We start from the raw sequence: 21,134 nt of genomic DNA on the forward strand, positions 1-21,134 counted from the left end.
TATCTGGAGATGTCAGGTTAACAGGCATATTTGATATTTGCAGACTTCATAATGAAGCATGAGTAAACCTCAATAAAAAATATGAAAAATTAAAACCACAGAGAGGAAAACAGTATGAAAAAAAGAGTCTGACATCAAAGCTTTATTGTTCTGATTCATTCCAAAAACTCATTAAGAACTTCACAATAAAGGTGAGAAGCACTCATATATCTCCAATGGAAACAGTCTGATTGATACTGTTTTAAGGAAGAATGTCTTGACATTTAGTGCTCAAACTCCTTCACTTGTATCAAGTAGCAACAGACACTCCCTTCCTTCTTATCACATTGGAAAATTTGAGGATTGCCAAGGACAGGATGGCAACATAGGCCTTTTGTTTAACCAGCAGTGATAAAAAGAACAACTGTGAACACTCCAAGCTCCAACAGATAAAACTGAGCCATGCCGAGACTCAGTGTCAACTAACATGCCACAGCAAAATGTCAGCAAAAAAAAAAACATCTTGAATAGTTGTTGTTTGATCATTTGTTCTATTGGAACATGTTTCCTTGGTATTGTCTTGTCAGGCACCATGAACACTCCAAGCTCCAACAGATAAAACTGAGCCATGCCGAGACTCAGTGTCAACTAACATGCCACAGCAAAATGTCAGCAAAAAAAACACATCTTGAATAGTTGTTGTTTGATCATTTGTTCTATTGGAACATGTTTCCTTGGTATTGTCTTGTCAGGCACCTATAATAAACACATAAAAAATTGTACATTTACGAGACAATTTCCATATAGGGATATTGTATCTCCTAGGTTTCCTGATCAAAACATCATGTGATGAGAATATCTTGGGTCCTCCAGGTCTAAACTCTCATCTTCTGAATGTTCTGAACACACTTCATTTAAAGTTTATCAAAAGCTTCCCCTTATGTGTCATTTATGTGCGATAAAGACTGATCTGTGCTGGCATTCAGATGTAAGAGGGTAAAGAGTTCTAGAGTTGAGGCAACCATATTGTTAATATTTAAAATGGCCATAAAGAAAAATGGGGGTTTGTGTAATGAGGAGGGCTTGAACTCTAATCTGTGCAGGAATGCAAAGTCATTCAGTGTTGAGTGTATCAGAATAGTCAGTGTAGCAATGGCACCGACAGGGATATACCACACATCAGATTTTTCCATCCCAGCTAGCAAAAATATGTTCTACTAAAAATATGTTTTGCTAAAATTCCCATTAAGTCATAAAAATGTTATTTCTGAATGTTCTTTGAATGTTCAAAGCGTCCAGTTTTTTTTATGTTTTAGAAATGTTTCGTGGCAAACATTAAGGAAACATTCCATGTTATCATTTTGCAAACATTATATGGAAAAGTTATTTTTAAATGTTCTCTGAAAAAAAAGAAGTAACTTTTAAAAATAAAATAAAAAACACTAGATGGAAGTCCAACTGAAATGTTTCAGGAAAAAACATTTGATCCAATTCAAGATTCTCCATCACTTTTGTTAGACTCAGGGCAGGTTATTTAGGTTAGTTCAGTGCTGGTGATGTGAGATTGAGGAAGCAGATTTAATTCTGGCTTTACGGCTTTATTGGCCTTCACTGGACTAAAACGCAAGCATTTTGCGTTAAGCATCACAATTACGCACCAGAAGTACAAGGAAGCTCATTTTGCCCTAGCTTTTATATTTCATGAGAACTGTTTACTTATGAAAATGTGAGGGAATCCAAACAAGTATCGTGATAGGCAGGCAAATAGCTAGCCGGCATTGTTCCAAGAATGGCATAGAGAACTTGGGAAATTTGCAGCATATGAAAATATTTTATTGTTTAGTTAAAAGAATAGATGTTTAAATAGTAGGCTACATATAGGGTTTTTATAGTAGGTACTGAAAAATGACCTTTCAGGGAGACTTAATAATAAGAGTGTTAATTATTGGGGTACTTTATCAAACCTGTTTATTTGAGCAAAATGTATTAGTATTTTGTGTAGACTTGTGTTGAAAACTTTGAGCAAATTCGAAAACAGGTGAAAGTGTCTTTGTTTTGAGAACTGAATGAATGGTTTGGGAAATTGTGAAAGTTTCTGTTTCAGCTTTCAACTGTATCAATTATGCACTGTAAAAAAAATGGTATGTGCTATCTACACATTATTTAAAAAAAAAAATATGGTAACAACATTACACATAATATTTTTTAGTAGTTTTTAAGGCTTGATTTCTTTAATTAAATTAATAAATACAATTAAAATCTACTAAATTATTTAATCTATGACGATTAATTTAATATTGTTAGTGAAATGTGCTCATTTGTTTTAAGTTGATTCTCAAAAGTCTGTGTTTTTGAGTAAGGCCTGTTTTGTATTTGATTTTGAGCTATCTTGTACAATTACAAGACTGTGTGCAGCTAGACAGCTCACGTAGGAAAAACTTGTAACTGCACTGGTGCTAGCAAAGCTTCTGCTCATTGAACAAAGCGTCATGCGTTATAATGTTAGTATATGCAGTTATCCACAAACTAACCATAAGCTCTCCTCTTCTGCACAGTGGTAACGACAGAAACTTCAACATAACAGAGACTCTTTCAAATGTCAAACATAACTGAACAATAAACATTAACAGATGTTTCCATTCACTCAAAAACATAAAATAGCACTTAATTTCAATATTTACTCTCCATATCCAGCCATATGCAAAGCATGCAATCACCGCCAACATAAAACTGCATAATTGAGCTAATTCTCTTAAAATAAATAGATAGCCTTTCTTCTTTAATTTTATCAGCTTAATCAGTTCCTCAATTTAAGCTTCAAAATAGCTTGTTTCCTTAAAAAAATTAGGAAAACATATCTCTTAGCTTTATTAGTGAAATGTTCTCAATATTTTCTATACAACACTGAACCACGATTTCTTTAATAAAATATACACACTATTTTTAATGATCACAATCATTTTTTTTTGTCTGTTAACAAGTGCATTCTGAGGTCAGATCCACTGGGAAGTATGTTCCAGGACAAGGAAACCAGGAATAGCCATTATTTTCACATACAATATACCAATTCTTCCTTATTGTTCTGGTTTAAATGGAAGCATGGTGTCCGTTAATGTAAACAAATAACAAATGGGTGTTTTTAGAAACATTAGAACTGAATTCTCATGATATTGCATAGTTGACAGAGACTGTACATGTGTACTGTACGGTGATGCCAAACTAACAATGCAGTATCTTAAGAAACAAAAGTCTCAAAGTAGACCAGGGATTTCCTCCTAATTCCGTCAAAACTATCACAAAATGGGAAAATATGAATACAAAAGAAAGCACTACAGCTTGAAACTCATACAGTCAATAGATGCTTGGCTGAAATGCACGACAGTCTCCTCCGTGACAACGCTCCGTTTGATCAGTTGTGGTCAGAACATGATACACCTTTATGGCTTTATGACATTCAGGTTGCCGTAGTGACAAAGGCCACTCGGTGCTTCACTGTAAAACTTTGTTAGAAAGCTGCTCCTTTGGCCTCATTGCTTACTGGGACCGATACTAATTTAGAAACCTACAACTTTCTTGATAAGTGCTTAAGTTATTTTGAAGAGTTAATTTTCCTGGCAGTGTCTTATCTAATGAGTGACGTGAATGGCTACAAGGGAGTAGTTTGTGGACTTTAAACCTTTTAAATGCTATGTCTAATGTGTTATTTTAACACTATGATTAAATAGCAGACAATTAAATAGCAGGTCTCAAATCATTACAGATTTTTATACACTTGGAACTTAATGCATATTTGAAAAGTAATAATAATATTATGGATTAAATGTAAAAAAACAAAACAATAAAAGTAGGGAGACACATCCACCCAATCTATCATATTTTCCATCAATTCAAAAATAGGAGGTCTAACATTTTTTTTTTCATACATTCAAATGACTTCACAAACAAAACGAACAATGCATCTGTTATTTATTAAGTTGAGTTTATTGCCCCAAAACGAACCGGGCCATAAATATCTTTCTTATAACTATATTTGTATTAAAACTTCCTCGACGTTGTAAGATACGAGTAAATGCTTAAACTTGAAAATGTTTGATCAACATTTGGCAGCACATAAAATGGGCCACCGTCTGTAATAATATGAAAATATGATAGTGATCTAAATGTTTCATTAACACTTTCAAAAACATCTAATAATATAGGCTGTAATGTATAAAGGTAAGGTATAAGACAACATCTTGTGTATTTCTATTAAGATTAAAACTCCATAATTTCTACCGTTCACGTTGGTAGAAGGGAAAAATAACCATTTTCTACTTTAATATTTTAAAATATGATTTATTTATGTGATGCAAAGCTTAATTCTGAGCATCATTACTCCAGTCTCCAGTGTTACATGATCCTTCAGAAATTATTACAATATGCTGATTTGCTGCTCAAGAAACACCATCAATGTACAAAACAGTTGGGCTGTTTAATTTTTTTTTTTTTTGTGAAAACAGTTATACATCTTAAGGATTGTTTGATGAATAGAAAGTTCAAAAGAACTCATTTCCTTTTATTCAGAAGGAAATCGAAAAAAAGAAGAACGTAATAATGGAAAATGCATCGCAGGCCAAAGGAGGGTGAAATTTCATATGAACAATGGCAGTGAGAAAAACATTACTTAAAAATATTACAATTTCATTAAAGTAGGACAACTAAATAACAATAATAATAACAATATTAATAATAACAACAACAATAATACAAAATAAAGACAGCATGACAAAATAAAAATAGGGAACCTCCATCTGAGCATCTAGGCACAGGATCCCATTCACCTGTAGCTTTGGCTTGTTGGGGTTTTGGAGCCACTGCTGACTGGGTCGCTGGCATCAGCCAAGAGACTGCTATACCCTGAGAATTCGGAGACTGATGTCTGTAAGCGGTGAGTTACCTCTCCCCCCGAGTCACTGCTGAAGGCCAGGGACACTCGGCCCCCTTTAAACTGCGTCCCAAAAGCCTGGGCAAAGTTCTCGATCTGATAAGGAGCCTTGGCTGGGTTCAGTGTGGCCAGGTCCTGGGAAACAGCCAGGGAGAATCCTCCTGTGGTGGCTGCGGCTCCATTTTTCGGCCCTTGCGGTTCCTTTGGATCGCCCAGGTTGGGAGGCTGAGGTGTGATCTGGTAGGCGTTGGTGTTGGGGGGGAGTGGAGGTGGCGGAGGGGAAGTGTGCTGCTTATCCAGCTGTTCGGTGAGCTCCTGGGAAGGTGTGAGCTGCTGCGTGTGTGCAGACTGCTCCAGGCTGCTCAAGTGGAAGCCCGTTGGAGGCGACGAGCCCTCTAGGAGACCAAAGTGGGACTTTGGCACAGATGAGAGGGAGAGCGAAGACGAGACAGGTTGAGAGAACGAGTACTCGAGAGGTGAGGAAGTATACACATGCTTGTCTGACAAAAGCGGGCTAGGGCCTGAAAATGGTCCTGTGGCAGTCACGGCAGAACTGGAACCCAGCGGGAAGCTTGCGTTGTGACTGGTCCTCTCTAGTGCCTGTAGGAGAAAACGTGAGTACTCATGCATGATTACGGCTTTGTCACCACTGTTGGGACTTGACTGGGTGTCCTCAGTTCCCAACGGGTCTGCAGCATCCGTGGTGGCTGGATGGAGCTCAACGTGATGGGGATCGGTGATGTCGAAGGTCACTTCAGGCTTGTGAGCATAATGGTCCAACAAGCTCTGGAGAACCTCATCTGGGATACCAGACTTGTCCTGCTTTATATCTCCCAGAGGGGATGAGTCCAGAAGGCCCAGTGCAGCATCGCCATCTAGGACCCCAGAAACGACACCCTGAATGACCGTCGGTTGCGACTGCAGATGACTGACACCTACGTCATAGTCTGAAGCTCCAGAAGCAGCACCGCCACTGTTCGGCACATGGAGATATCGCCTCTTCTTCAGAAACTGCATGGCATCGTCATAGTTACAGCTGCTGGGACCAACTTTGGCCCCTGGACATGGAAGAAGCCCGAGGCTGTCCAAGCCTCCTTCTGCAGGCAACTCCATGCCTCCTGGCTTGGATTGATCCATGAGGTGAGTATTTTTCTCCAGGGACTTCCTGTTCCCCTTCTTAAAAGGCATCTTGGGAGCCCGGCCGTGTTCACCATGCATGCTGGGGCCCGGCTGGGCTGAAGATGATGTTGTTGATATTGTGTGGTTCCCGGCTGAGCCAAAGTCATGCACCCCGTAACTGTCCGCCCCCTGACTATGCAACACTCCCATAGACCCAGATGACTTCTTACGGTTTCGTTCACACCCCTCACCAGCATTTTTTGTCTTGCCCCGCTTGCGGCTAGGCGTAGCAGCATTTCCCTGAGAGATTCCGTAGCTGCCGTGTTCTCCATCGCCTGCTGAGCCCAACTCGTGCTCTGCCCCATCCACACCCTTTTTTATGGCATCTCCACATGTCCGCTTGTGCTTCAGCAACCGGTCTGTTCTGGAAAAATACTAAAGAAAGAACACAAGTATGAGAACACAGTACTGCTAAACAGAAATAGTTGAAACTTGTGCACGAAACGCACCTGTTGGCAGGTGTCACACTTATATGGCTTTTCTCCACTATGAGTTCTCTTGTGTCTTTCCATGTGATACTTCTGAATAAAACGCATGTTGCACTGGTCACAGCTGAATGGCTTCTCTCCTGGAAACCAGACATGCATGAAAGGAAAAATAAATTGTGGACTAAAAGAGCCTTTGCAAATTCTACATTAAAAACAGAAGTGTCTGTGAAGCGTGATCGACATCTTGCTAACAAATAAGCCAGATATGAGGAAATGAAAGCTAAAGTTGGTGTGAACTTGAGGAACATACCACTGTGGATCTTCTCGTGTCTCTGTAAGAGGTATTTCTGAATGAAGCTCATGTTACACTGAGTGCAGCGGAAAGGCCTCTCACCTGTAAAGAACATGGAGTGTCAAGCACTAGCGTGTTTGTAGTGACTACAGAGGCAGCAATACAACATGATGGTTTTTAATGGGGCCAATACCACCAATAAGTATTTGTATGTGTATGAGTAAAAGAACTGAATAAATTAAAACTGAATCTGAAGTATAAATCACCAAACCTATTTGGGTGCTATTAAAGCAGTGGTTCTCAACCTTTTTGACTCAAAGAAAAGAAAGAAAAGAAAATTATATATATATATATATATATATATATATAAAATAGCTCTTTTGCAAACCTATTTTCATGATGAATCTTTTCATTTTCAAAAAATTTTCATTTTTTAAGAAATTATTCAACAGTTCACCTGTGTAAGCAAAATTACTAAGTAATGTTTTCTTTATGTAATACAAAAGTTTTGCTCTTTTGTGAACTTGACAAACCAGCTATTTTAGAATGCCAGTCCTCTTAATCTCTACTTAATAATGGCTGTTAATCCTTAGAACAAATTGTTTTGTGATGGCACTGTGTGCTCAGGCCAACCTCTACTGGGTAGTACACATACTAACATATGCATGCACTTTTGTGTAAGTGTAAACACATGCTGACCTGTGTGTATAAGCACATGTCTGCGTAAATGATAGGAGCTCCTGAATGCTGCATTGCAGTGCTCACAGATGTGCGGTTTGGAGTTTGGAGACAAGCTCCCTCCATCTGGATCCAGCATCATTGACTGCAAATAAAACAATTTTCAGCATTGGACAACACTAATATTATAATATGAAGGCAAATCTTCTTTAAATTTTAACAATTAGCACAGCAGTGAATAATAAATAAGTTTTATGTTAATGAAGTGTTTGTTTGCACCTTCGACTCTCCTCGTTTCCTCCGTGTCTTGGCCTCCTGTCCCTCGCCATTTGACCTTCGACCTTTCCTCCCTGAGGATTCCTTTACCAGCCGTCCTGACAGCTGGAAGGATGACAAAGATACAATGGGATTGGGAGCAGACTAAATAAAAGACAACAAAGACCCATTCATTCACACAACATTTGTGAAACACAAATCTGTTTTTCATTTTATATGAATGGCATATTGAGACTCAAGTTTTTGTGAATGAGAGACACTCTGTGACTTGGATTGGATTATTATAATATTTTATTATTTTAAAGGCAGATACAGAAATCAGCCACAACTAATATGCATAATATGCACCCACTAGATGAGAGACTAGTTTGAATATTAAAAGTATTCCCTAATGTGTATGTGGCAGAAGGAAGGGTGTTAAATCTCTTATTTACGAGCCTCTATATCTATCCCTGGAGAATCAATGGCACTTTCCTCATTTTCGCATTCCATCTATGGAAAAACACCATGTGGATTATTGACCAGCTGCACGTCTGAATATCGTCTCTCACACTTGGGCAGTATAAAACAAGAGCTCGGTGAGAAACATACACAAAAACCTATGCTGAATGGCGACTAAAATATGAATTGTCATTGTGATGCTCATTGTCCTTCTGAAGGCTATGGCATATTTGACAAAAGAACAAAAGAGAAAACTAGTGTGAGAAAGAAATGACATTTTAAATGGCACCCAAAGCTAGCCAAAACAGCTCTTACTCTTTGCTCTAGCCTGACTTCTTTAAAATGACCTCTCTTTCAACAGAAAATGCATGAGGAAGAGCAACTGGGATAAATTAAATCCAACCAACCAGAAAACAAAAGACAGAACAAAGACATCTTGCATGTTATTTCTTGGCTTGCAGCTAGAAATAATAGTGAATTAGCATGAGTCATCTAAATGATTTTAGCAAATGGCTGCAATGTAACAGAGTGAAAAATTTATGGGGGTCTGACTACTTTCCGTACCCACTGTATATATAAATAATGGGGCATTTCCTCCGAGTAGGCCAGGGAGGCAGTGTCTCCTCAAAATATTGGATGAGAAAACAAAATTCATAATACAAAAACGAAACAACGCCAATATTACAAAATATAACATTAAAAAGTGTATAAATCACTCATTTGTCCAACAGCGACACCAGCAGGTAAAGTTACAGCGGGAGTCTCTCTCACCTCCCCTGAGTCCATTGAGTTTTAACAGACCCCCCAAAGCATGCCGTGAGTTTGGTGGGGGGTAATTGAGATTGAATGGGGGGAAATCAAGGGAGAGAAGACAATGCCTCCATTGCGATATGATTGGATCTGACTGGTTATGTTCAGCTGTGATTGGTTCATGCGATTTCCGTTGCCGCGTTCGCGAATCAGTCTCAATGGCATTAATGGGAAGACTCATTAAAAAAAATTAAGTGAACAACTCACACACCTAGATATAACCACTTTGTTACATCAAAATAAGACTTGAAATGGCCTGAAAACATGATCCGTGGGAGTTTTTAGTGAGTAATCAGCTTGGTTAAATTTTAAGTAAATCTCTGTGTCTGTGACCAATATTTATTGAGCTTTGATGACTGATGAACCGAATAATTCAAAAATAGTTAAAAGTTAACTATTAAAAAGAATAGCTGAACATAAGTTCACATATAAAATATATTAAGTTATTTTGGAATATTTTTTGGAATAAATGTAAAATGCTTAAAAACACTAACTTGATGAGATTCATCCTTGGCTTTAATAAACAGAATATTGATTACATTGTTAATGTAAAAATATAAAATAGATTTTTTTTTCTCGTAGTGCAAGTAATGTTTAACTAAGAACATGTGACTGAGACAGGAATTTACATTTGATTTTTTTTTTTTAAAGGACTGAACACCACTATATATATATATATATATATATACTGGTGTTCAGTCCTTTAAAAAAAAAAATCTAATGTAAATTCCTGTCTCAGTCACATGTTCTTAGTTAAACATTACTTGCACTACGAGAAAAAAAAATCTATTTTATATTTTTACATTAACAATGTAATCAATATTCTGTTTATTAAAGCCAAGGATGAATCTCATCAAGTTAGTGTTTTTAAGCATTTTACATTTATTCCAAAAAATATTCCAAAATAACTTAATATATTTTATATGTGAACTTATGTTCAGCTATTCTTTTTAATAGTTAACTTTTAACTATTTTTGAATTATTCGGTTCATCAGTCATCAAAGCTCAATAAATATTGGTCACAGACACAGAGATTTACTTAAAATTTAACCAAGCTGATTACTCACTAAAAACTCCCACGGATCATGTTTTCAGGCCATTTCAAGTCTTATTTTGATGTAACAAAGTGGTTATATCTAGGTGTGTGAGTTGTTCACTTAATTTTTTTTAATGAGTCTTCCCATTAATGCCATTGAGACTGATTCGCGAACGCGGCAACGGAAATCGCATGAACCAATCACAGCTGAACATAACCAGTCAGATCCAATCATATCGCAATGGAGGCATTGTCTTCTCTCCCGTGATTTCCCCCCATTCAATCTCAATTACCCCCCACCAAACTCACGGCACGCTTTGGGGGGTCTGTTAAAACTCAATGGACTCAGGGGAGGTGAGAGAGACTCCCGCTGTAACTTTACCTGCTGGTGTCGCTGTTGGACAAATGAGTGATTTATACACTTTTTAATGTTATATTTTGTAATATTGGCGTTGTTTCGTTTTTGTATTATGAATTTTGTTTTCTCATCCAATATTTTGAGGAGACACTGCCTCCCTGGCCTACTCGGAGGAAATGCCCCATTATTTATATATACAGTGGGTACGGAAAGTAGTCAGACCCCCATAAATTTTTCACTCTGTTACATTGCAGCCATTTGCTAAAATCATTTAAGTTATTTTTTTTCCCTCATTAATGTACATTAAAGCACCCTTTTGATCTAATACAGCCATGAGTCTTTTTGGGAAAGATGCAACAAGTTTTTCACACCTTTTTGGGGATCCTCTGCCATTCCTCCTTGCAGATCCTTGATTACATTGTTAATGTAAAAATATAAAATAGATTTTTTTTTTTCGTAGTGCAAGTAATGTTTAACTAAGAACATGTGACTGAGACAGGAATTTACATTTGATTTTTTTTTTTTAAAGGACTGAACACCACTATATATATATATATATATATATACACAAATATTTTTAATTGATATTCCACTAAAATTCCACCGTTTTCCTGGTGAGATGTTTTTCTTTTAATAGAATAACTACACTCTTTAAAAGGTTCCAAAAGGGGACTTTTTGCAGCAATGCCATAGAACCACCTTTCTGGGTTCACCGTATAACCTTTCATTGAACAGTTCTTAAAAGAACCATTTTTTTATTTAGTGTGAAGAAAACTTTATAATCTAAAAACTTTTTTTCCACTATAAAGAACCTTTTGTGGAATGGAAAGGCTCCGTGGATGTTAAATATTCTTCATGGAACCATAGATGACAATAAAGAACGATTAATTTTCAGAATGTAGTGATATTGAATGCAGGGAAGTTCAGTAAATTGTTATCTTGGAAATCACATGGTGGTTCTTTACCTTTTAATAAAAGCTCAAGCGAGAAATTCCTTGCTGTAATTACCAACCATCCTGTCCAAATGTATTTTACAGACAGACACGGGCACACTTACGTTTCCCAGACTGAGGTCGTGTACCACCAGGTTCTGATGGTTGCCCAGCGAGACCTCCAGCAACTCTCCTCCACTTCGCATTCCAGTTCCGGCTACACATCCCGGGTAGAGAGGCAGCCTGTAATCATGTTCAGAGACCTTCTCCTGTTTAATGCCCATTGCATGAACGTAATCTCCCATGCTTCCCATCATCCCTCCTATGCAACCTCCACCACCCATGCCTCCAGCACTCAGCCCTCCTCCACAGTCCGGCGAGTCCCTCTCCTTCTTCAAGATCATCTCGTGGGGCTGCAGATCAGCCATAACTGTTTGACTGGCCAGCCGGGTGAAGCTAGTAACAGGGGGAAGGTGGCTGAACATGAGCATGCCTGGACCGAAGCCTGGCTCCATGCCACCGTTGGAGCGGAGGAACTCATTGCCAAGTTTGTCCTGGATCAGGCTCATGTTGAAGGGGCAAGGCTCAGAGTGTAATCACACAGACGCTGATGCTGGAACAGGGGGCGACAGGGTCTGCTTCAATGCAAGGCCACCTCACTCATCCTAAAGACATAAAAAGAGACCAAATAATGATTTGACATTCTTGACATATACTACTGTGAAGTACTAACAACAGTGTCTGATTGTTTTTGGAAACTGATTAATAAATTGTTAGAATAATTTGTGTTGATTAATATTTTTGTGAAAACCAAAAAAACACAAGCACAGCATTTATCTGAAATAGATTTTTATTTTTTGCAACAACTCATTTTTAAATCATACTGACCCCAAACATTATACTAGGCCTGGGCAATAAAACGGTGTCGATATTAATCGACGGTACACCTTCTTCGATAACGATATTAAAAATGTTCAATATAGTGCACGATATAGGCACGTGCTATGAGTGCTGCAGACAGCACGCACAAACACAAACATGAGGGCTGTGCCTGCCTGTGATGAGGAGATTGTGAGTAAAGAATTAATATCAGTCGAATTTAAAATAAACATTTGCATTTGAATGCAAAAATAGTACAATCCAATGTTAGATGTGCGTCAGGGAGCGTCATCAGTGGCGCACGAGATGCGGTGATGATGTAAGTGACGTTGTAGTTTAATGTTTTGTTAGTCTAGCCCACGAGACGCGCAGTTGCTGCGTTATTCATTCAAAATATTAGAGAAATATAGTAGCTCAATGCGGAGAAGATCTTGATTAGGTTAAAACCGAAACCAAGCCATTCACACAGAACGCATATTCAGCGCATTTTCTAGACGGTCAAATATGACTGCTGGACTCGCGTCTCACACAAGAGATGTATAGAAAGCCATGCAAAGTTAAAACTGTTTAAACTTTTAGAAAACACCTTTTCACTGCGTCTCATATGTTTTTAAAAGCAATCTGTGTGAATGGCGATTCGGTTCTTTGTATTAAGCAATGCATAAATACATGATGCTGTTTTGTTCATAATTGTTTATGCAATTTACGAAATTAGATTTGATTTATATGAGTTAATTTAGACGTAATGCACGTTTTTTTTATAGACAATTACTTCCTTGCGTTGACAATTTAATGTGCTGCATTATTTTGCTCATTGTGCCCTCCTGTGGCCTTGGGAGACAAGCCAAAAGTTTAACCTGTTTAATCTGCATATAAAAAATTAGAAATGAGATAGGTTTAAATTTTATTTTGTTTTTGACGGTTAAAACAAAAAAAATATTTGTTGTTTGTTTCAATAAATTTTGTTAATTTAAAAATACAGTGGTTAAATGTACAAAACATTTTCTATTGCTCTTTGTTTTAAAAAAGGTTATAAAAAATGTCATTATCGATACCGAACGATATGAAACATTATATCGTTGCTGCATTTTTTAGCTATATCGCCCAGCCCTACATTATACACATACACACACACATAAACAAAATATGTATATATATGCATGCCATTCTGCTCTCTAGATATCAGTACCAGCAATTAAACCTATTAAAAATTACCATCACAAATCCAATCCCTCCATTATTTTAAATTTTTCTTCCTTATTATTTTAAAGCTATATAGCTAATAATAATCTTGGCAAAAACAATATCTAAGTTTTTAAAGCTGAAAATTAAGTTTTCAGCTACAAGACTGTGAATGTGCCATGGACAGCCATGTTGCTAAGACTGGAGCACTCTCACTACCCATTACATCCTTCTGAGTAGATTTGTAATTTGGAAAGTTTTCATTTCAGGTCTTTGAGGCTCCTCAAAACCAGGTCACTGTGAAAAATGTTTGTAGCAAAACTATGAAAACTTTGTGAGGCTTGCCAAATTCATGGAAATTGTAAAGCATGTGATGCAAGCAAGTGATGTGCAGATCTTTGAGAACAAATTTAGCAACAGTAGCCGTATGTTCTTTTGATCCAACTAATAAGTGCTTAACTGGATTAATCACAGAGGTTTGTGGGTCAGACACAAAAGGGGCATGCCAACCTCTCTTCGGTGTATTGTGCTTGCCATTTCCTCCTTTTAACACACAAACAACAACCTGCAGGAAACAATTCACTTTTAATGAGAAGTAACGTTAATTACTCAGAGTAATTATTAGGAGTAATTATGATAAGAGTGACACAAACAGATCAACGATAGACTCATTTTTAAAACTAAAATTCAAACAGAGATGAAATGTTTGACCTCATATGGACAATTTTTTTCTTAAAGGGGTCATATGATGCTTTTTTAAAGATCATTATTTTGTGTATTTGGTGTAACAGAATATGTTGACATGCTTTAATGTTCAAAAAACACATTTTTCAAATACTGTACATTATTGTAGGTCCTCTATGCCCCGCCTCTCTCAAACACGTCGTTTTCTACAAAGTCCCTCCTTCCGACAAGCGCAGTCTGCTCTGATTGGCCAGCTGACCCAGTGCATTGTGATTGGCCAAACACCGCAAGCACTCGTTGGAAATGTAACGCCCCTTACCATAATCGCGAGCTTCATCTTTCAAATTAAATGTAAAGACAGAGCCCGAAAGGGGAACAGAGTCGTGTGACAGACACCGTGATGAAGCTGGTATGTGTGCAGTACACAAGCCACAGTTAAGACAGCTGACTTCACTGTGATGTTATCCCCTCTCTCTCTCTCGCGTTCTCCCTCTCTCTCTCCCTTTCCCTCTCGCACTCTCTCTCTCGCTCTCCCTCTCGCTCTCTCGGTCATTACCCGGCTAGTTTCATAACACGTAAGCATCTATACAGACTCACTTAGAGCCAAAGCACACATGCACAAGACATCTCTAACTCATTTTGCCCAGATTTTTAAGATTGACCATCAATTATGTCTAAAGATCATTTAATGCTGATCTCATTCAAATATGAATGACATTTTTGTATTTTGCACAAGTTTGCAGTTTTTTGTAAATTAAATTAAAAAGTGCCAATTACGTAAGATTGTGATAGCTAAATTTCTTTTTTCAGGCTGGAAAAAAAACCTGTATTTACATATGCACAGACATTCATTTTAAGAAATATGCAAAACAAACCGCCTGGTGTTTGCTCACATGCTCTATTTTTGAACGTTAAGGATTAAGAGCATGTTATAAATATAAACACAGATGTTGTGCCCTGTAAACCTGTCTAGCATTAGGAATGCTAGTGGATTGTGGCCTGTGGGACATTTCTCTTAATACATTTTAGTCCAGTGCAATGTGTGTGTTTGTGTGAGAGAGCGGCATATGTTTTGAGGCCAATACCTCAATCTATTGTGGTGGTTATTTTATATTTTATTATCATCAAGTTTGAGGTTTGAAGACTGGACATCCTGCTCTGTCTTATTATGGTCTGCTTTGTTTAATACAATTGACAAATAGACTGTTGCCCATGCAAATTTATAAATGTAACCACTCAGTAATGACCTAATCTACACCCAATCAGTAATGATACTGATTCAAGTCTGGCAAAGCTTAAGCACACAAAACTTAATTTCAAGACTGACATGACGGAAAGTAATGACTCAGATGATGAATCAGTAACTGCTCTGAAGGATCTAGTGTATGTACCAGCTTATAAGCCTCAGTTTGTTTGTGAATTGGATTAGACTGGTCGCACCGTATATAGGTTTTTGCATGCAACCGCGAGGAAAACGTAATAGCAAGACGTGTTTTTGTGGAATATGATCAAAATATCATTACATTAAACATACCGACAACTTGGGTGAAATATGAACAATAAAAGATAGGAAGAACAAAGATATTTTGAAGAACGTTAGTATCCAAACAGTTTTGGTTACCATTTATTTCCATTGTATTGTATGAACAAACAAACAAACCATTTCTCAAAATATATTCTCTTACGTTATATATACACACACACAAAAGAAAGGCATACAGGTTTGGAATGACATGAGGGTGAGTAAATGATGACACTTTTCGTTTCGGGATGAACTATCCTTTTAACTGGAGCACTGTATTACTCATCATTGTCATTTAAAAATTAAACAAAATAAAATGACCCCCAAAAACAGCTTCTTAGCAATTTAACATAGATGCCATAATAGCATACAGTGGTTTTACAATTGTAAACGAGAGCTTAAGTAGTTATGGTATTTTACAGAAATGTTTTTATGTAAATTATGATGAGCACTGCAGATCGGTCTCCACTTCTCACTCAGTGCGTGTGTGTGCACGTTTCCCGAGGGTACATCATGTTTCCCGAGGGTACATCATGTTTCCCGAGGGTACATCATGTTTACCGAGGGTACATCATGTTTACCGAGGGTACATCATGTTTCCGGGAAGTCAATTGCCAATTGCTCTTCTTTGGATTCCTGCACTATCTGATGATTCATACCAATTCATTCCCCCTTAAAAGGCTGCTGGATTGGATCTGAACCAGATGCTTTGGCATTAGTCAGAAACACGCCATTCGTGTCACTTCGCATTCAAGGAGAAGATGAAGTCGAACCTCAAGAATCAATAGCAGCCCATTCAGGGCATGGATGGTTCATATCCAACATTTAGTTATTAGCATTATTCAAAACATGTCCAGCTGTCTTGTGGTTAGGTCCATTATATTAGGTGCATTTAACGGTGTACTTATGTTAAAAAAAAAATCCTTATATTTGTGCTGCTATTGAGGTGGAATATGTAGGTTTCATTGTATGGTTAGGTTAAGGGTGGGTTTAGGATCAACAATGTAATTACAGATATAACCACAGAAATGAATTACAGATGTAACTACATCCAGGTATTTTTTTTTTATATATAAATAATACAACGTAAAAACGTGTCCACAATAAGTGCACTGCATCAAATGATTAATTTAAATGTCAGTACATAACAGTAAAAGACACTTCATATAAAGTGGGTCCAAACATATCATGGAATACAGAAAGGCGAAATAAAGAAACACTTTGTCCTGGTAGAGCCGTCTTTTATCTCGTGTAACAGCACACAGCTCGCGTCTCTTTGTGTTGTGAGTGCGCGCAGACGGCACGCGACGCAGATGGTATGTAAATAGCTCGTGCATACGTTAGCCAACTGAGCTAACTCATTAATCAGAAACATAAATCATTTATTTCACACACTCAAATCAAAGCGACTCAGCACGTAGTGGCCATTTTAGCCAGAAAAAAACAGCATGACTCCGTGGCGCGGAACCCTAAAGTCTATACTGTGAACGTGGGAGATTTAAGTTTTTGTTAGTAAGGCAGGACCGTTATGGTGGGATCCATATGAATAACTTCATGCAGACTCACAAAGGGCCTCGCTGCTAACGCGCTAGCAATCCGGCTAAGCGATGCTTAATAAAAAAATTACACTTGCGAAGTACAGAGCATGGGACGTGCACTCATATGATCACAAATACAATGAAAACCTCTGCAATAATTAACTAAAAAGCACTTTGCAAAGTAAAACTGTGCTTTTGTTTACACCACAAGCTCACAACAAGAAATGAAGACGTATAGAATATGCACAATGGAATTGCTGCGAGAGCGACAGCGCTTACCCATAATAAACAGCCCCGTGCAACTCCAACGAACAATTGATGCTCCGCGTCAAGCTACGCGGCTACATGCTACACTACGTCGCCGCGCTGCGCTTTGTTGTCTGCCCCGCTTTCGTGCGCCTCTCCGGCGCTTCAAACTTCACGCAAAGCTGATCTTAGCAATTCGCTTACCAGTGCATGTCCACCGTTGGCTCTCTCTGTATGTGTTTCCCCCCTCGATCGTTTATTTTAATGTTCAGAGTCCAAACATTGTTCTCCTGCAGCTGCTGCGTTCCTCCATCTTGTCTGAGCGCGGGGAACTGTGGGTAGAGCGGACGGGTCCTGCGAGGAGACAGACGCTCTGATCCAGGGCATTGGAGCAGCGTCCGATAGTGAACTATCGCACAGAGGAACAGATAGCCTGCTAGACCTAGTGGGTGCTGTTGGGAAGATTTTCAGCTCAATTCACTTTTGCATTGTTTCAAGGCACACAGCACCCAGTGTGGATTATTCTCACAAACAGGCTACTTTTTTGTTCTTTTTGGCAACTTGATCACATCCATGCATTCACAGAGGAAGATGTCTGCATAGACGGCTTTTTTTCCTCTTTAAAAACCTGTTTAAGTTTCTATTCCCCATCTTATTCTATCAAATTGTGTTTGTCTCTCAGAAATATGGTGGTGTGGTATCCCTTTGGGTCCCCCAAATTGAGGACACAGCACATACTACTGTTGTAATAGGGCTCTCAAATTAATAGGATAAAGTGACACAATTCATTAGGCTAAAGAAAAAACAATTCCTCAAATAGCTTCTTAATTAACTAGACTATCCTAATTGTGAGCAGAAATAGTGACCCTAAGAAAAGATCCAGAGAGAAACAAAGAAAGAGACAATATAATAAAACAATACAAAATAAGCTAAAATAAAGTGCTGCACTGAAAGAGATTTGGAGAACAGAGCCATTTAGTTGGTTTAAAACATTACCCAAAAAGTTGCCCCTCCAAGAACAACCAAGTCATTCTTGTAAAAAAAACAAAACGTTTTATTTGATTTATTTTATGAGGTTCCGATTTTGTATGAATTGTTTAATAAAGAAACATGATTTTCAGAAAAACCTCAAAAAACAGGCCTAAGCATCCCTTAAATCTAACCCTCATTAGGACATAAGCAGATTGTACATAAACATACATATGAGATTGTACATTCGAATTAGTCAATTAATGACCATTTGTGACTATTTTATGTTTTGGGGAACTGGTAGCTAACCACTGACAGTTAGGATGGGATTGGGGTGGACCTTCACACTTACTTTCCTAAAAATTTTACATTTGCATACAAATCACCGTACAAATTTATACAAAATCACCACCTTGTAAAATAGTTAATTTTTCTCATGAGATGGAGTTGGTTGAATTTCCTACAGCAATTGTCTATTTTATGACCCATTTAATCCAGACTGAGAGAAATGATGGACATGATAGATTTAACAATGGAAAAGATTTTTGACACTAAAGGTTTCAAACGTTATATTATTATAATTTTCTTTACACTTTGGGTTCTCAGAAGGACAGTAAACGGTTCTTGAAAAATTCTTAGTGTAAAGAATATTATAATAATCACAACCTTTTGGTGCTATAAAGAACCTTTTGTGCACTGAAAAGGTTCCATGAATGTTAACGTTTCTTCATGGAACCATCAAAGCCAATAAAGAACTTTTTTAAGTCTTTCATCTTAAGTCTAAGATGATTTTGAACCTTTCATTCTCTTCTTTTATCCACTTTCCACAAAATGGCAAACTATTGCAGCCAATATTTGTGTTTCTTTATTTTATAATTGCTAGTGCTATTGTGTCTTCCCTTGCTGTTTAAATGCCTGAAAAATGTATGTGGCATAACTGAAATGTTGCGGTTTCAATATAGGGATAATAAATTATTTCAATCTGAAAGTAATTTATTTTCTTTTTCTTCTCTTCCCGTGAATGCACCTGCAACCATTTGTGTGTGCGAGGAGGGTTGTTTATTTATTTCTAAATACTGGCGTCTACGAAATCTCTCCCATCTCTGGACTGGTTAATTAAATATGCATTGAAGATTCTTTTCAAATGTTATAGTCTGACAATGTTCTGTCATATAGAAAGATCTGTGTGTTCATATGGTTTCATTACTTCAATGTATAATTCATTTGAAACATTATTATGACTAGGATCAGACAATAATACAATAATACTCATAAGCAACCACAACAAACTATTGAAATTATAGAAAGACCTTTAGGCTACAGCCTAATCTTATCAAAGGCTTGTTTTCCTTATTTATATTAATGTATATGCAACAGAATTAAAAAATATAATTTAGAGAAATATGCAATTATTACATATTTAATCAGAGGCTGTGCTATGAGTAAAGTTAATGCTAAAGGTTGTTGTCAGGTGTGTTTACAAATATTAGGGACACATTATTATTATTTTTATTAATCAAATTCATTACATAGCCTTCAGCTAGAAGATATATAGATACGGACTAAAAATAACAGTTTGCTAAATGTTTGCTAAATCTTTCCACTGTTGTAGATCTCATCTCAGCATTTGCGGCTCATGACTGGTATTTAAGAAAACTTGACAGGTCATGTGATATCATGTATATGTCATCAATTCTTCGAGCTCATTCATTATTCAAGAGTTAGCGTGTATCTGGCTTTCTTGGTCTTTTTTTTCTGTCATTTTGCATTTCCGAATCTGAAGGGCTCTGTACAGCATCTGGTGTTCTAATACTATATTATATTGTTTATTTATCATTGAGAGAATCGATTTTCGCCACTGTTGTTTAGTTATGCATGCTTGATCAAACACATGCTGAAACGATCACATAAACCATACCATCTGTAATACTGTAGTTTGCAGTTGAAAATAAAGAAAAAGTATCAATGTTCATGGACACCCACAGACGTTACATAAAAATACAGGCACTGCTCCATATTTCATTATTGCTCAACTCATTCCCCTGATAAATGTGTTTAATAATGTTTTTAATCTAATATGGAGACAAATGCACAGTGCCTCTCCTAACAAGTGAGATGTTTTTTCATCTGTGCACATTATTCCTAGCCAGAAGAGTTGTCATTATGAGGGACTATAATGATTTTTAATATAACGCACAAACAGATATACTGGCCTGGTGGCCTGATGGCTGCCCATGTATTTGAGACTCCCCAAAGGAGCAAACAGAGAGAGGAAGAGCATGCAGTTTCAAATTTATCTGCAGTGAATAACTGCCATTAGACTGGTGGGAATATTATAATCATGTGTCATTACAGTTCAGAGCTATATGTTACAGCTACTTATAAAAAAGACAGACAACGCCTTTCTGTTAGCATTAACATCATCACACTCAGCACATTCTGGAATACATTCTGTGCTGACATTTTACACAATTCATCAAAAGAGCACCATGTAAGGTAGTTCAAATTTAGGAAAGGCTTTCTGTTAAACTGAGCATGATGGTTACTGATGGCATTGTGTAGGCACTCTACAATTAGTTTTATATAACCCTTTTCAAATTATCATCAAGAGAAACGGCATTCAAAATAAACAAATAAATACGTAATAAATCTACTAAATTCAGCTTGGTACTAAATGTCGTCATAAAAAGGCACACTTAGTTGGAGAATGAATGAATGAATGAATGAATACTTGTAAGTATGTGTGTGTGTGTGTATATATATATATATATATATATATAT

General features: G+C 37.3%; 1 protein-coding gene across 2 annotated transcripts; it reads right to left on the reverse strand.

The window, feature by feature from the left end:
• Nucleotides 1-4,531: 4,531 nt before the first annotated feature.
• On the reverse strand, nt 4,532-17,804 carry znf281a (zinc finger protein 281a). 2 transcript variants are annotated; one of them, XM_016280587.1, is made up of 7 exons: nt 17,589-17,804; nt 11,459-11,998; nt 7,760-7,861; nt 7,502-7,625; nt 6,821-6,904; nt 6,532-6,650; nt 4,532-6,457 (listed from the first exon to the last, which is right to left on the reverse strand). In XM_016280587.1, the coding sequence occupies exons 2-7, from the start codon at nt 11,900-11,902 to the stop codon at nt 4,796-4,798; spliced, it is 2,535 nt and encodes an 844-aa protein (XP_016136073.1). In that variant the 5' UTR covers nt 11,903-11,998; nt 17,589-17,804; the 3' UTR covers nt 4,532-4,795. The 2 variants fall into 2 exon arrangements, with proteins under 2 accessions (XP_016136073.1, XP_016136081.1); XM_016280595.1 differs by lacking the exon at nt 17,589-17,804 and adding an exon at nt 17,418-17,452.
• Between the last annotated feature and the right edge of the window lie 3,330 nt (nt 17,805-21,134).

The sequence above is a fragment of the Sinocyclocheilus grahami genome, unplaced genomic scaffold (assembly GCF_001515645.1).
Source record: "Sinocyclocheilus grahami isolate Dianchi unplaced genomic scaffold, SAMN03320097.WGS_v1.1 scaffold9.1, whole genome shotgun sequence".
In the NCBI taxonomy this organism is placed as follows: Eukaryota; Metazoa; Chordata; class Actinopteri; order Cypriniformes; family Cyprinidae; genus Sinocyclocheilus; species Sinocyclocheilus grahami.